General features: G+C 40.5%; 1 protein-coding gene across 3 annotated transcripts in view; it reads left to right on the top strand.

Annotated features, from left to right (window-relative positions):
- The window catches only part of lin7a (lin-7 homolog A (C. elegans)), a 35,775-nt gene extending 19,809 nt beyond the window's left edge, over positions 1-15,966 (top strand). Inside the window, exons 3-6 of one of the 3 annotated variants that reach the window (XR_007882557.1) lie at positions 3,872-3,943; positions 9,658-9,867; positions 10,296-13,476; positions 13,944-15,966. Coding sequence is in view for 2 of the 3 variants with exons in the window: in XM_051392419.1 (XP_051248379.1) it covers positions 3,872-3,943; positions 9,658-9,867; positions 10,296-10,507; positions 13,944-13,968 (519 nt within the window). In the remaining variant the exon portion in view is untranslated. The remainder of the gene's footprint in view (positions 1-3,871; positions 3,944-9,657; positions 9,868-10,295; positions 13,477-13,943) is intronic. The other 2 variants (XM_051392420.1, XM_051392419.1) reach the window with 2 other exon arrangements.
- Positions 15,967-16,011: the final 45 nt, after the last annotated feature.

Raw genomic sequence — 16,011 nt, forward strand, 5'->3', positions numbered from 1 at the left:
TCAGTTTGCCCCTCAGGCATCTCTTTCCATTCTCTCGCTTTGTTGGCGTCCTCCTTCTAGGCGCCAGTGTCGGTATCTTATCATGAATAGTGCGTGTTCGTGTATGTGTTTCATCATGAACCACTGTGATGAACCAGGCAAGAAGAAAACATGTAGGAAAGGGTGGACTGGAGGTGTCATTGTTTTAGGGACGGACAGTGAAAACGTCTGGCAAAAAGGAAAAAGCAGAAGGAGAATTGAAATGATGCCTGCGGGACAACTGGCCTTTTTAGAGCAAAGTGCGGCCACAACAAGAGCAGACTGACATTCAAGAGAACACAGCTATTTGTTCCATGTCGTGGCTCTGTTATTCAGGGCACTGCATTCAGGTAGAGAGATATTAAATGTGCATCTTGTTTGCCTCCTTTAGAGCACAGTATTCTCAGTTAGCCTAGTTATCGTTTCTTATGTTGTTACACCAATGTACCTAAAAAATACATTAATGGAGCTTTATGGTTTTATAATATGAAAACCATCCTCCCTGACAGTATTAAACCACCAAAAAAACAGAAAAAACACAGGATTTAAGGGTGAGGAATGCATTTCTGGTGTAATCAAAAGACCCAACAGTGACACAGCAAGTAATCTGTGAACTGTAATGTAAGCAAGGTTGTGGGTTTACAAACTGTCAAAAAATTTGACATGCAGAGATCAAAAAACAGTTTGCTAAAGCCAGAACACAAGTTCCAGATAGCTATGCTCACAACTCTCCTGCTATAGCTAACATCACAACAGCAGCATATCTTGGCAAAGTAGAAAGTAAGCTGCATGTCTGTGGGCAAGCTATTAATGTTACCTGACACACAAATCATGGCTGGAATACTGTTGCGGTGCTCGGTCTGAACCACTTGTTTGTTTCCCACTTACAGAGCCAGGGTTGTCTACAACCTCCAGGTTTTTTTCAGCAGAATGCACTGCTGGTGGACTGTGAGGAGATATTCGCTGAATTCCACAAACAAACGTGTATTGTATTGTATTGTGTATTGATTTGGAATCGCACATCTCACCTTTAGAGGAGACTCACAACCTAATGTCTTGTTATTTTTTAACTGTGCACTGTCAGATTGTATAAAATAGGGAGCAGAAGAATAGATTTCTTATAATAAATGAGAAAAGAATGCAGTAATTTATTAGGGTATTTGCCGGTGAGAAGACAGCTTCCCCTGAGCTCACAGTGGTTATTAATTAAGCTTTCAACTGCAAAATAAGTAAGTATAAAATCCATCACTGATGCACCCTGTGAGAGAACTGAGAACTCTCATATTTAACTCACTGCTGTGCCACTGCTCCCTATCACATATTAGATGCCAAACATCGTGTGAGCATTGCAGCGCTATCTGTAACACTCCCAATGTGTTTGAAAAGAGCCATTACTGAACATTTGCGTAAAAACCAATGTATGAAGGCCTAAAAGCCATTACTTTAACAGATAGATGAAGCCAGCAATGTTACAATTTTCATGTCTGAATTGAATAAGAATAAGAGACAGCTGCAGGTAGAATACATACGGGTAATTAGCTGTTGCAGTAGTGTTTGGAATGAGGATAACAAAGGGAGAAAAGAAGCCCCTCTGCAGGCAGACCCAGGCGAGGAAAACCTTTTATGGCATTTATAAAGCTGTGCTCAGCCTCAAAAAGTCCAAAGGTGGAAGAAGGCCTTAGAAGAAGGTGTCATTTGGGAGTTGAGTGTCTGTGTGGACTGCAGCCTCCATTTCTCCGAATGCATCAGCACTATGAATCTAAAAAAAAAAAAAAAAAACGTGCTGCAGTCTGAAATGTAGAGCTGAACTCTCAAAAGCCGCTCATTCGGTCTTTGAGATTCATGAGCAAACAAGACAACAGAAGCTCAGGGATATTTTCCCCCCTCCCTGAGATCTTTACATGCAAATATCTCAGGGTTTGTACCCTATAAGTATACATGCTTTTGATGATTCACAGAAGCGAGGCCTTTGTAACGTTGTACTGTGGTACGTCAAAGCTACCCGGCGCGTTCGCTTCCAGGCAAGCTGCCATGCTTTGATGAGAGACATCATCTAGTGAGTGGAAACAGATGATTAAAATTCATTTCTGAGCCACAACATCTGATATGTCACAGGCAAGTTTTTAGTTTATTTTGCTCTGAGAAATGTGCAGTATCATTACTCTGATTAAAATTTGATCGCTCATTTGCTCAATTAACTGCAACTTCCATAAATGTAACATTAAAACAAATAGATGTGTTTGTGCTTGGTAATTTATGTGATTTATTGAGTGAGTTGACGACTGAGCAAACACATTTCCTCTGAGACTTTTTTTGTAACCAGCCCATACATCTCAATCATTTTAAACTTTCATTTTCATCCTCCTGAACGTGTTGTTCATTATTTAGTTTCAGCATTGGTGGGAAAAGGCATATTTGACTCAAAAATTTACAAAGATTATCAACAATGTGAAGACAGTTTTGACTTTAGATCACTAAGATGATTGATTGCATGACGCCTCTCCTGTCCCCGCCTGATCCCGCCTCTCCTGTCCCCGCCTGATCCCGCCTCTCTTGTCCCAGCCTGATCCCGCCATGTCTTACTGTACTACGTACTGTGTTACCTCTTGTTGAACTGGCCTTGGTCTCGGAGGCTGTGTTTGGTCTCAGTGTGGCCGTGTTGACTGGGTTGCTGAGCCAGGTTCCATTGTCCGCTCACCCCGCTCTGGTTCTGGTGCTCATTTCAGCACCAGCATATTCCGCTGGGCCTAAAAGCCGCTTCTTCCTGGCAGTCCAAAGCTCCTGTACCAACACTCCACCGATGCACAGCTCATGGACAGATATGCAGCTAATAGGCTAGCTGCACTGCTAATGGCAGCTACTGTTAGCGATAATTTGGCATGTCGCCAATTCTTACATATTGCACCTTTAAAATCTGAAAGCTGCAGTACAGACTGGTTAGACATATATTTGAAACGCTTAGTACTTTTGTGTTACAGTATATTAACCGCACATCACACACCACTGTCTTCTCTCTTTTACTCTTTGAACAAGTTCAGTTGTAAAGTGTCTTTAAAAGGCACGTCTTAACTGTAAAGGTCAGCTGTCTGCATCGATTCTGTCTGCCTCAGCGAATAGGTAGAACCTTGTTTTTCACCCAACTGGACATACAGTACAGCAGCCCATATCTTGGCACCAATTCAGGCCCAGCAGTGATGTATTACTGCCTGTTCTGGAGTCTTTTTGTGCTGTTTATAAAGTCGAGGACAGATTGTGCCTCCATTCCCTGAGCTACGAGTTACAATTTCTTTCTCATGTTCTAAGAAATGTATGCATAAGGTGCTGCACAAAGAAAGAGCTCTATACAGCTGAATTATGAGCCTAAGTTATATAATCTTCAAGACTGGTACCCTTGCACCCTAAAACATTCTTAATACAGTAATTGAAAAATTCACTTATCTTCTCTGAGAGAGACAAAATTCTCTTCCTCAGTTACCAGATTTGTTGCTGTCTTCACATTTCAAAGGGATTTAGTGTTACAATGTCTTCACCTACAAATACATTTGCGGGCAAAATAATGAGATTTACATATTATTTGCATGTCTAAGATAAATGTAAGCAGATTTTATTTTTTTTATTAGTTCTTCTGGGGTAGTATAATTTGTACAAGCATACAATAACTCTGGGCTTGAGTGCCGGATGTTTTCCATCAGTCAGCATGTTAATGCAGTACATGTCCATACAGCCAGCTGTGAGCGAACACCATTATTTGACTATGGAAATTAACTGTTCGAGCTTAGACGCAGGGTGCTGATTTCAGTTTTCAACTATCTGAAACGTAATTATAACACCTGTCTCTCTTCATTTCTTTCAGGTGTACCAGTACATGCATGAAACAATTACAGTGAATGGCTGTCCGGAGTACCAGGCGAGGGCCACGGCTAAGGTAAGAACTGCTTTGGAGGTCTGGATCTGATCTCTACATCAGTTATTATTTGCAATAAAAAAAAAAAAAACATTAAATATGACTGTAGCTAATGAGTGGAGAACTTTCTGTTAGTCCCATTACTCAGTAGTATCTTTCTCATCTTTTCTTCTGGCCAAAGCAGAACAAAATTAGTATGTTCTACTTTACTAATGGCCCTCATTAAGAGTGTGTGTGTAATTAAGCAATAACACATCAGAGTGCCAGATTTGTAGGAATAAGGCGCACGGCTGAATGCCAATAACACATGCTAAAGCACTATCTTAAGAGTGTTTTTGCTGCTATACCACAGTTTCATTATTGATTTTTATGATTAGCTGTTGAGACAGCAATGACACAAATAACTACTATTACTTCAGTCGCTTCAATCACAACTTAAGTTCTACAAACGCTTGTCTCTAAATCCGGCTGAAACATAAAGATTAGATCTCTGAATTAGCTATTGTACAGTAATTGTACAGATTATAAAGCCCTTGCAAGCAAAATTGTGATTTGTGATATTGGCTTATAAATTAGACTAAACTAACTGCAAAGGGAAATGGAAGTCCACTGGATAAGCAGCCATTGCACTTGATTTTCTTGAATGTTTTCTCCTAATACTTCTCACAGCAACCCACAGCCCCACTCATGTAAACAAACGGGCATGTGCAGATGAAAAGATAGCTGCTTTGGTTGGCTTACAAGATGCCCCGCAAGAACTGTGTATAATCCAGAGGGCTAACATTTTTGTTTACTTTTGGTTGGACTCTCAGACAAATGTTAGGAATGATTTATGTGAAACTGAAGTTTATTTGGAAAGCTTTAGGAGCCTCGCCTGATATACACTAGGTTGTTTTGCCAGAGTCCGCATTTCCCTGAGTGCAGCACAACAACACCCAGGTTGAATAATAGAACGTCTCTTTAAGACTTTCAGATATCCAAAACCAGTAGATTTACCAGAATGAATATATTTAATGTGGTCCGAGCACTGTTCAGGAGATCTTGCTACAATGTTTGGATTAACCCTGCTACCTACGTGCCTTTCTTAGAGGGTTAAAGCTGGGGCAGGTCATGCATTTCAGAAGCATTTTTTGTTATATTTGTTCTCTTTAAATCCCAACGGCAATCAATAAATGAAATGCTCGAAAAGAAAAAGCGTGCTTGGGGAAAATAACAAGGTCAAACAAATGTGTAATCAATACTGGCATCAAAAGCAGACTTATAAGTTTTTCCCACAAGGAAGACTGACAGCATATTACAAAATGTTAAATCTTCAGATTTCTTAAAAGCACTGTTTGCTTCAATATGTACCCACTACAATTTCCAGCTCTTCATCCATGTTTCAACACTCTTCAGTTACTAAATGCTTTTGATTTTAGCTGTAAATATCTCATCAATTCCACGTGATGTTCGTCCTGAATCATCAGATTAGTAGCCACTAGATTTCCATCTTTAATCTGCTCTCATAAAACACACATTTTGTTTGCTATCGCCACTGATGTCACTTTATATCCTGCTACACAACCTGGATGAAAAATGACTCCGTAAAACAATAAATGATAAAAGCATATATTTATTTTGCTATTATCACAACTGACAGGCTCACTGTGTTAGATTGATTTCTTCATTTTGTTCTTTTTGATCAGTGTGCATTCAAATAAAACCAAGATAAACTATTTCTAGAGACATGTGGCAAGCTTTGACATTTAATCCAGATCCACTGCTCATATCAGATTTTTTAAATGACAGCTCGTATCTGTTATAAAATGTTGATCATTGAAAAAACTCATCCTTTTTTATGTGTGGGCTTCTTCAACTCGACTATTTAATATTTCAGGCAGATGTTTTTTGTTGCTTGCTGTTTAGAAAACATAATATGCGTGTCACAGGTGCAGTGTGAATGGAATAACCTAATTTTGGTATACAAAAGATGAGCTTGTCCCGGCCCTTTGAGCAGGACTTCTCATCAGGACCTTACCTATGAGAAACACAGGCTTTTATGAAAGAAAACAAAGAGGACAGGCTTGTCTGATTTCATATGGAGGATGAGGATGATGGAGGAGAAGAGACGAGAGCACCTCTCTGTCCTTCAGTGGTTAAGGGGTCCAGCTGGGTCCACTCCTCTCCAGTACATCACAGAGAGTGGGTGGAGGATGCGAATAGAATCGGATGACAAAAACATGTCTCTGTGTTTGTATGCAGAGAGATTGTACTTGAGTGTTTCGGACCGGATCTTTCCTGTTTTGTTGGCTCACCCATCCAACACTCTGCCTAGAGCACAACAGAGTCTGGTCAATTGCAATTGAGCACCTGGTTAAAGGAATAGCTCGACATATTGATCATTTCTTTGCCTCTTATGTTTTCTGGTTTGGCGTCCATCTCATTCTTGTAAACAAAATATCTCAGGAACCCCCTTTAGGGAATCTCCTCAAATTTGGCAGATATGTCCCCTTGGACTCGGGGATGAACTGGTAAAGGTCACTGTCAACACACAAAACTTGTTTTTGGCCATAACCAAAGAATTGATGACCATATTTACCAAATGGTTGCACAATGAATTGATGATTCTTTCGACTCAAAGGTCAAAAGTCACCGTAACCTCAAAATGCCAAACATGTCTTTGGTTGTTACTCAACAGTTGATGCAGTAATTATGACAACATTTTACAAAGATGTTTAATGGGATACGATGAAGTGATGACATTTCTCCAAAGTTCCAGCACCTCTGAAGCTCCCTAGTTAACACAGTCTTATTCTTTGGTCTGTACACAAATGTAAAAACACCCATAATACATTCAGCATGTGACTCCTAAACCACAAATTTGACTTCTTCACATTTCTGTTTGCACACAGCTTAAACTAATTAAATATAACAATTTGTGGTGTATGGACACAGGTGTATTTTTTATCTTTTTTGACAGAGCCAGGCTAGCTGTTGCCTCCTGTTTCCAGCCTTTATGCTAAGCTAAGCTAATCACCTGTTGGCTCTAGCTTCGTACGTTAGGCATAGACACGAGAGTGGCATCCATATTCTCATTTCACTCTTTGCAAGAAAGCAAATAAGTGTATTTGCCACAATATTGGATGATTCTTTTGAAAAGTGTTCATATTTTCTGTTACCAAAGAAAAGAATCTTATCAGTTTCTTCCGATTACATATTTGTTACTGGATTTGGAATAACTCCTGTCATTTTCTCAAGTGGGCAACATTGTTTGATCTAAAAAATAACATCTTTATTAACGACTGGGGAGTAGAGGAATTTTCTCTCTCCAGAGAAACTGTGACGGTTAAGCTGGGGAAAAGGCTCTGTCTCTAGTTTTCTAAGCCTGAAGCAACCATGAAGACAAGATTTAAGCAGCTTTAAAACTCTTTCCTACTTTTTTTTGTCTTTGCCCCAAACTTTAAGAAGTTACTGCTCCTAAATCTGTATTAAAATTGCATATCCATTGGACAATTAGGCACACAGCTAATGGCCTGAGCTGGCTTTGCTGTGGGGACACTCAAAACTGGGAGCACTGGAAGTTTTTCACTCTCTTTAGCGATAATCACTAAGCCAGGCCACAGTACCAATTGCATTCAATCAGTATCACACATACAGTCTGAAAGGAAAAAAGATGCATACTGCATTGAAAATGAAGTCTATAAGCTGCCGTCGCAATAATGACGAAATATGTGTGAAATATGCCAACGAGTCTCATATGCCTCTCGAGTACTTTAGCTAGTGAGACGGCAAATCTCCCGACAGTTGAAATTTGTATTTCACCTGAACCATTCGATTCTCTTTGATTGCTTCATTAATTAAATCAATTCAGCCTCTAATTCCTGGCTCGGGGCCCTTATTACTGATCTTAATGGAGACGGGCCGTACGGGCTCCAGAGAAAATAATGAAAGCTGATGATCAAGTGGTACATTAAGTCATACTTATACTGTACAGTGCAGTGTGGTTACAAAATAAGTTTCCTCTTGCAAGTATTTCATTTAAAACGCCTCCTGTGTTTGAGAGACACAAGCCATCTGCCATGAATGTTTTTTTGTTCGCAGAGCGCCAGATAAAGTTGTGAAGGTCGATGTGCTGTGAGGCCTGGGAGGCGACGGTATGCATGCTGAGGAGCTGCCTTTTTGCTTCACAATGGGACAGTGTGGGAGGGAGGAGGAGAGGAAGAATGGGAGAAGGACAGAGAGAGCAAAAAGGGGAAGAGGAGAAGTTGGCAGAATACAATAACCAGATTAAAATAGGCAGCAGGAGAGAAGAGAGAAATGAGAGAAACGGTCTGAGCAGAAATGAATGTGTATATGAAGATGCATGAATATGGAAGAGAGAGCAGATATGGGGATGCTGCCTGGAGGGAGTGTCAAAGACCTCAAAGTGCCAATATACTTGTCTGCTGCTGGGGAATTTGGATACACATCTGCAAAAAAAACTGTTGACAGAACTTCCCCTCCTCTACTTTCTTATCCTCCCTCGTACCAATCTACCTCACATATCATAGATGATGCCGACTTGACAGCCATGCACCTGTGGCAATGCATCTGTGGATCAATGGGCACGGGGTGTCTCTTTCTCTGTTCGTCTGCCATTAGCTTTCCCAGGCTCGGCTAACAAGCTCCTGGGTGCTTTGTTCTGAATGTACAAGGAGCAAGGAGCTTGGCTTGAGGTTCAAAGGAATCCCACAGCCAGCGAGCAACATCAACCAGCTGGTAGAGATACAGAGGGTGAAAGTTGTCTGGCTGCTCCTCCAGCGTGAGCTTGGATGTGTTAATCCATGTGCTTAGAAAGCCAGAGAACTTCTCATGTGGAGTCCAAATCCCCAGCCCTGACTAAATCCCAACGCTTTGTTACAGCCGTCCACCTTCACGATCACTTTGTAATGCTTTCAAAATTGGTTTTCTTCCTTTGCTTTCATTTTGAGTGTAATGAAGAAGAAGACTAGAAGCTAGTGCAGACTACAAGACTTTTTTTGCTCAATAAAAACGAGACATTTTTGTCCCAGACTGTTGTCATGTTGATGTTGGGTTTAAAGAAATTAAACATTTGCACTCATACAAGGTAAGCTGACTACAATGATCCCACTATTCGACAAAGAAAAAGACACAGGGAGTGCAGTGACTACTAGGCTTAACGTTTCTCTCATGTCGCTGGTTTGTTTAGTGTTAGCCCTTCTCAAAAGTAGGACTACATTTCTCATAAAACCTGTTGTCTCAAGTGCCACAGACAATATTCTCTTTGTTTTTGAGATTGCATCTCGCTTTGCCAAAGAGAATATATGTATTTTAGCACTGAAGTTCATTCTTGATCTCTGGGAACATCATTTGTAACAAGAGTTCAAAGGCACACATACTTCCAGAGCTTTCAGCCACATCTAACGGTCTTTGTGATGCATATTTTTATATTTTACCTGTTTTCACTAGTTTATCTGTTTTTAACTGCCAGACTTTGAGATAATCTACTTGCCCTACTTAAGGAGACAGGTCATGTGCAGCCTAGAAAGACTAAGTCAGGGTACCCACTTAAGCTTACACTTTTATTTTGCAGAAAAACACATGTTCAATTAAACCCAGTGTGTGGAGGCTGAAAGCAATGGTTTTATTTATAATGTCTCAAAATAAGAAAATGTATATACAGGTTATTTTCAGGGTTTTTGGCATAGTTAGCCTTGTGATGATCATAAAGCCCCATCTTGCTTCTCTTCCTTCAGGCCACAGTTGCAGCCTTTGCAGCCAGCGAAGGTCACTCCCACCCGCGGGTGGTGGAGCTACCTAAGACGGAGGAAGGGCTGGGCTTTAATGTGATGGGCGGCAAGGAGCAGAACTCACCAATCTACATCTCCCGCATCATCCCTGGAGGTGTGGCTGAGAGGCACGGTGGCCTAAAGCGAGGGGATCAGCTCCTGTCTGTCAATGGTGTGGTAGGTCTACCCACACCTTCATTTTGATACAGCGCATGGGGTGAGATGCTCGATATATTGATTGCAGGGAGAGTGTAGATATGCTTTTCTGCCCTTATTTATTATTTAAGCCTGCCTCCAAAAAAATATCTTCAATTGAAATAAGAAAGAAGTGTTTGATTTCTAGTTTGATATGTGAGTCAACAGTCAGGAGAGCTTTTGAGATCAAAGTGCTGCACATGTCTTGAATAAGGAGCAGACGCTTCTCCAGCCGCTAGAGAGACTTGAACAACACTGACTGTAAGCCTGCTGATTTTTATGTAATATCATGGGTATTAAAAATGGAGGAAGTATTCTTTTTTCCTAAGAGGAGTTACTATTTTTAAATATATATTCAAATGAGCTTCCTTTGAAATTCCACTCTCTCTCTGTCTCTAAACCCCCTGCAGAGTGTGGAGGGCGAGCACCACGAGAAAGCAGTGGAGCTGCTGAAGGCAGCCAAGGACAGTGTGAAGCTGGTGGTTCGCTACACCCCCAAAGTGCTGGAGGAGATGGAGGCTCGCTTTGAGAAGCTCCGCACGGCCCGGCGGCGCCAGCAGCAGCAGCTCCTCATGCAGCAGCAGCAACAGCAGAACCTGACCTCTCAGCAGAACCACATGTCGTAGGTGAGGCGCTTCATTGCTTTAAGGGTGAGGGGTGGCAGGAGTCGGGACACCAGGAGCGCAAGGTGAAACACCACCAGAGAAGAGGATGCTGTCATGAATGAGTAACCAGTCCCAGTACCGAAGTGCATTGGTAGAGAGAAGTCTTCACAAATATTGCTTGGAGAGGGAACAGCAGGGGTGTGTTCAGACTTTTTTGACTGGGGTGGCACAAGTGGGGCATGAAGTATTAGTTGTACCAATGGATGCCTTACCAGTATCTAGTATTAAAACAGCTACAGCTACTGAAAGACAGTTTGGAGTGGCAGAGGTAAGGACAATGGGATGGTCAATCAGATCTCAGTGCCAGTGCCACCCCCGGTCCCCCCTCTGGAAACACGCCTGGAGAACAGTGTTCCTCAACCGCATTTAACGCCTCGCATTTTCACATAGCTGCTTCTTTAAAGGCATATGGAAAATAAATTATGGAAAGACCTGTACTAGTAGTTGCTTTCTTGCTGAGAGTTAGATCGATGTATCATATCTGGATGGTAGATATTAAGCTACAGCCATAGTTTAGCATAAAGACTGAAAGCTGTTTGCAGCAAAATAGTTTGGAAATATATTTAGTAATAGTTTGGATAGCACTGAAAACAATTAAAACAGTTTAGAGGTGCTGGTAGGTAGATATTTTGCTGTTTTGCATCTGCTTCCAATCATTATTCTAAAGCAAATTAAGTGTCTCCAGGCTGTAGCTTCATATTTAGCAGACAGATTTTAGAATCAATTTTCTCATCTAACTCTCTGCAAGAAACCTAATGTAAGTGTATTCCCCAAAATGTCAAAACTAATCTTTTAACATCAATTTTACTCAAAACAGCAAGTATGGTCAATTACTCACATTGACTTAAATTTTATTTTAAAGTCAACATTTCAGCTAACAACAGGCTCTTAATTCTTGTAAAATCACTGTATAACACTGTCTCCTGTGGCTTATTGCTTCACTGTTGTTTACAGTCCCAGTCTGGACAGCTGAGCCTGATTTGGATCTGGAAGGTCAGATTGAGATGAGCACAGATTATCTTTGAGCTTCAACATTGATTTTTTTTTTTTTTCATTTGACAGACAGTATTTGATCTGATATGTATGCTATTTTAGGATTTGAATGTATTAAAACAAATCAAAAGGGGATAGTGGATACAGATTACTTTTAAAGTAAGAAATCAATAATATGGCTTTTTATTTATGTACTTTATTCCTTGCTTCATTAATTCTATTATATTCATTTTATTTTATGTCATCTGGTCCATTTTTTGAGTTTATTGATTATTAAGCACTTTGTAATTTAAATGCAGAGTTGCTGAAATGGTAAAAAGTAACATTTTGCAAGCATACAGCAAAGGAATATAAATGGGGAGAGGTGAAGAGTTTTCTACTCCATGCTCTGCTTTGCCTTGCCATGCAGCTACTTTTATTGGCTTGTGTGCAGGTAGCAGGCATTTACATCCCAGCACGAAGCCTTATACCCCAGTGCAAACTTAGCTGCTGGTATCCTCTGTGCAAACATTACTGCTTCTGCTGTGTTCTGCCAGTGATTCGGTTGTAAGGGCTGTAAATTATTCAAGCTTAAAACGATTACATCTGTGGCTCCTGCTCTGCAGGTTCGTGGATAAGATAGACCCTGCAATGCTGTTACTTGGAAGCTATAGCTGGATGGAGGTTCTACATACCTCTGCTGCTAGACAATATTTATACAGTCCAAATTTAGAACAAAGCTCTGCACTGCCAGTGACACTAAGACACAAACTCACACTTTCACTGTGTGAAAATAGCAAAACTTAAAAGGAAGAAGAAACTTTTCAGACAACACTCAGACAAGCTACATCATATCATGCTACGGTTAATTGTGCACAGACTTCTCGAATTATTCCCTGACGTAATGGTGGCAGGCATGTGTCCAAGATCACTGTGGCACTGCCCGTTTGATGCTTAGTCCCCAAGCGTATCTGTTGTCTTGCACTTGGCACAGTGCAGCTTGGGAAGGTATTTAGGAGCTTGTAACAGTGTGTTGCAGTGGAGCTACAGACAGGGAACTGAGCAGGGATCATGTTTTATCAATGCCGGCATGCTGACCGCAGAGATTTGCTTCGGCGGCCAAGAGGCTGCTGACCAAGTGACACGCACAAGCAGACAAGAATGCAGCATACGCCACTGGTTTGCCTGGTATTCATCTCTCTGTGTCACTGTCTCTCTGTCTGTGTCTTCTTTCCTCTCTCTGTCCACCACATGCTAACCTTAGATTATAACTAGCGGGAGATTGACGATGGCTTTGAGCTCCTGATCAATAAGTAGCTTCCGAAAGTTCACTGCTGTTGTCAGAAAATGTATCACCCCACATTTTTTAGAGCGTGTGCAGTGGGTATAACTCTGAGTTGTGTTGTATTGTGGTTCCCAGGGTCTGTCTTTCAGCAAATTATTGCAAGGCAGCAGCAATAGAATAAACATAACCTCCCTATAATTGTAGCAAAAACAAAGCATTCATGGGGTCTCTCCTGCATAAATGCTCTCTGTGCATGTGTAACACAGTGAGCAGTCACTAAATGCCCCCACACTAGCTACCACTCTCTCTGCACTCTGGCGTTGCAAGCAACTCAGCAGAATATGCTTACCTTCCCAGGGGAAAGACAAGAGCAAAAAGAGGAAGTAGAGGTACCAGAAGAGCTAGATATATAGTTCATTTAATAAATAAATTGTTATACTTCCTGTTGACACACATTACCTTCCCCCAGTGTGTACCACCTGTACCAATTCTATCGGAATGTATATTTTTCTCCCATTAAAATCTATTAGCAACACTTAAGAAGGTGTAAGAACAGTAGGAATGTAACACCAGAAGCGTTAACAACATGTACACATCAAATGAAATGTTTGAATCCACACAGGATTTCACAGGAATTTTAGCACAAGCAGGCTACACCCGACCACCCAGGTGAGAAAACACACGTGATTGCTGGTACCTGTCATCTCTGTGCTTTTAAAGTGGCAAAAGCTTACACGTTGCTTTATGTGTGAAGGGTACGCGGTGAGCTACTGTGTGATTTTAATTAAGGAATAACTTTGTGGCTTCCTTGTGTTTGGCATGACATATGGGTAGCATGATGGCGTAACATAATGATGGCTTTTGTCACGCCAAAAGAGTTGGCAAGCCCGATATGTACACAAACTCAGAAGAGAACATCAAAGTGATCTTTTGTACATGTTCAAAGTGAGCGATAATGGATTTGCAAGGATTTGATGCTGGTATGAGTATCAAACGGCAATTGAAAGCTACAATCATTTAGTAAAATCATCAGGAAATATATAATTAGTTTGATAACACAGATGAAAAACATCTAAGTCTCATCTGTGGGCGAGCTCTAAAGCATTGCTCTCAGTCTGTTTTTTTATGATCTGCAGGTTGTTCCAAAAGAAGAAGAAGTGAAGGAAAGCGAGAAAAAAAAAGGGTGGATCTCAAAGACCATCTGTTTGTGTTGAGGATCCCAAAGGAATCTCTCCGGCGTGGAGGAAACCAACAAGTAGAAGACTCTTTTACTTACTCTCTCCCTTCCAGTGTACCACCGATTACTGAGCAAAAACAAAGAGAGAGCCGCTTGTCCTGAAATTGGTGCTTTGAAAAACAAGTGTGAGGGAGGCTAGCACTGAAAGTTGTCCATTTTAACTTTGTATTCCCTTTTATAAGTTGTTCTCCCCGGTTGTGACTCTTACTGGAACTCCCTTTCTTGTGTTTGCCGTTTTGTTTACAGTCATCCATTTCTGATTGCTTATACCGAACATCCATCGCACCGTGGCACCTCTGCCATTTTGCCATAGATATCATTTGTACAGTGGTGTTTCTATTGATTCCTCAACTGGTGCTTGTGTCTCCGTATGAATGACCATTGGTTTTTTCTCTTTTTTTGTGTGTCGAACTTGTCCTGTTTTGGATAAACGTGAACTCTTTTTTACCTTCTATATTGTAGCAGGAAAGATTTTTTGTATCTTGTAGGTTTAGCAATAACACACATTCTTCTGTTTTTACATTTCACCACTAAATTCATGATCGGATACATGCATATATACAAAGTTTATGGCATAGGTGCAAATGTAAATCATTGTAAAGCAAAACTGGGTCTTATGTACTGTAAGGCAGCTTCTTTGTCCAAATCTATCCTATGTGCCATTTGAAGAGATTATTGATTTCCAGGTGGCATGAACAATTAATGTGCAATAACTGCGATCAGCTTTGTAAGCTACTCCCAACTGAGATTTATCCAGAAGATATATGTTAGCGAGAGATTTTAACGAACCAACCCTGAGAAATGTCAACTGCGTCCTATTCCCGACAGACAAAGAGAATGTCACCAGTTTTCATTTGAGTGGGAATTAAATCAAAATATTGCTAGAATTATGTTTATTTTTCAGACGTGTCTATTTTATAGTTTATGAGACCAGAGATTTTAACATGAAGTTTTATTGTTCCTTTTTAAATATGATGTATTCTTTCTAAGATTATTATTTGAAATCTGTTTCATTGTATAACAGCTGAATATTAGCACATTGTTCATGTAGATCTGTTCCCCCGCGTTTTTCTGTTTTGACAATAATTTTTCCTCTGTGGAGACAACAGAAAATTCCGTTTTTAAAACTTCTCTCTACCAACCCAGTAGCAGAGCTAAAGTGGTAAATCCGCCAGGTCTGTGTTTACTTTCCTATCATCTCCATCTTTGGTGCTAAGCGCTCCTTGTTTCCTTTTGTTTGCCCTGCACTTCCCAGAAATCACTTTTCTTTGTCGATTCTTCGTGTGTTTTGTTTCTTTCTGTTCTTATTTCATTTTCTGTAGGTGGCGCTCTTTTCTTTGTTTTGTTCAACCAATGCAGGTTTTACCGCTTAGGCTGTCTCTTCTTCTGTTTATCCCAAGCATAAAACGCATTTACTTCCTGTATGCTAGAGGATTTTTCTGTTTTCCCCCCAAGGAGAGACCATCCAGATGCCGCATGTTAAGTTTTCATGAAAATGTTGCAGATTTATTGACAGAAAGTGAGGATTTAATTTTCAATTTTGATCTACATGACTAATTCTCTACATCTAATTGCACAAGTCCAGCATAATACGTGCCACGCTGCCAGATATTGTCATTTTACTAAATAACCTGCTAGCACTAAGGTCAGTTAATGCTAAAGCTTTTCCATTAGGTCACCTCTGTGCTCGGGTTATTCAAAAGTTTTTGAATCGCTCACTCTTCAAGCAGAACATCTCAATACAACAGATCCCTTTTTGTATCTTTAAATCACAGGTACTCTTTCTTAATTGACTTAACATTTTTGAAGCTGAGGGTCCCGTAATTACCGTAAAGATAAAAAAAAGACAACAAACTGTTGATATGCAATTGTTATACATACTATATTTGTATAAATAAATCTATGTGCTTGTGTACAGTGAACGCCTTGTCGACCCTTCTTTATGTCTTTATGTTATCAGTTAGTAT

The sequence above is a fragment of the Dicentrarchus labrax genome, unplaced genomic scaffold (assembly GCF_905237075.1).
Source record: "Dicentrarchus labrax unplaced genomic scaffold, dlabrax2021, whole genome shotgun sequence".
Classification (NCBI taxonomy): Eukaryota; Metazoa; Chordata; class Actinopteri; family Moronidae; genus Dicentrarchus; species Dicentrarchus labrax.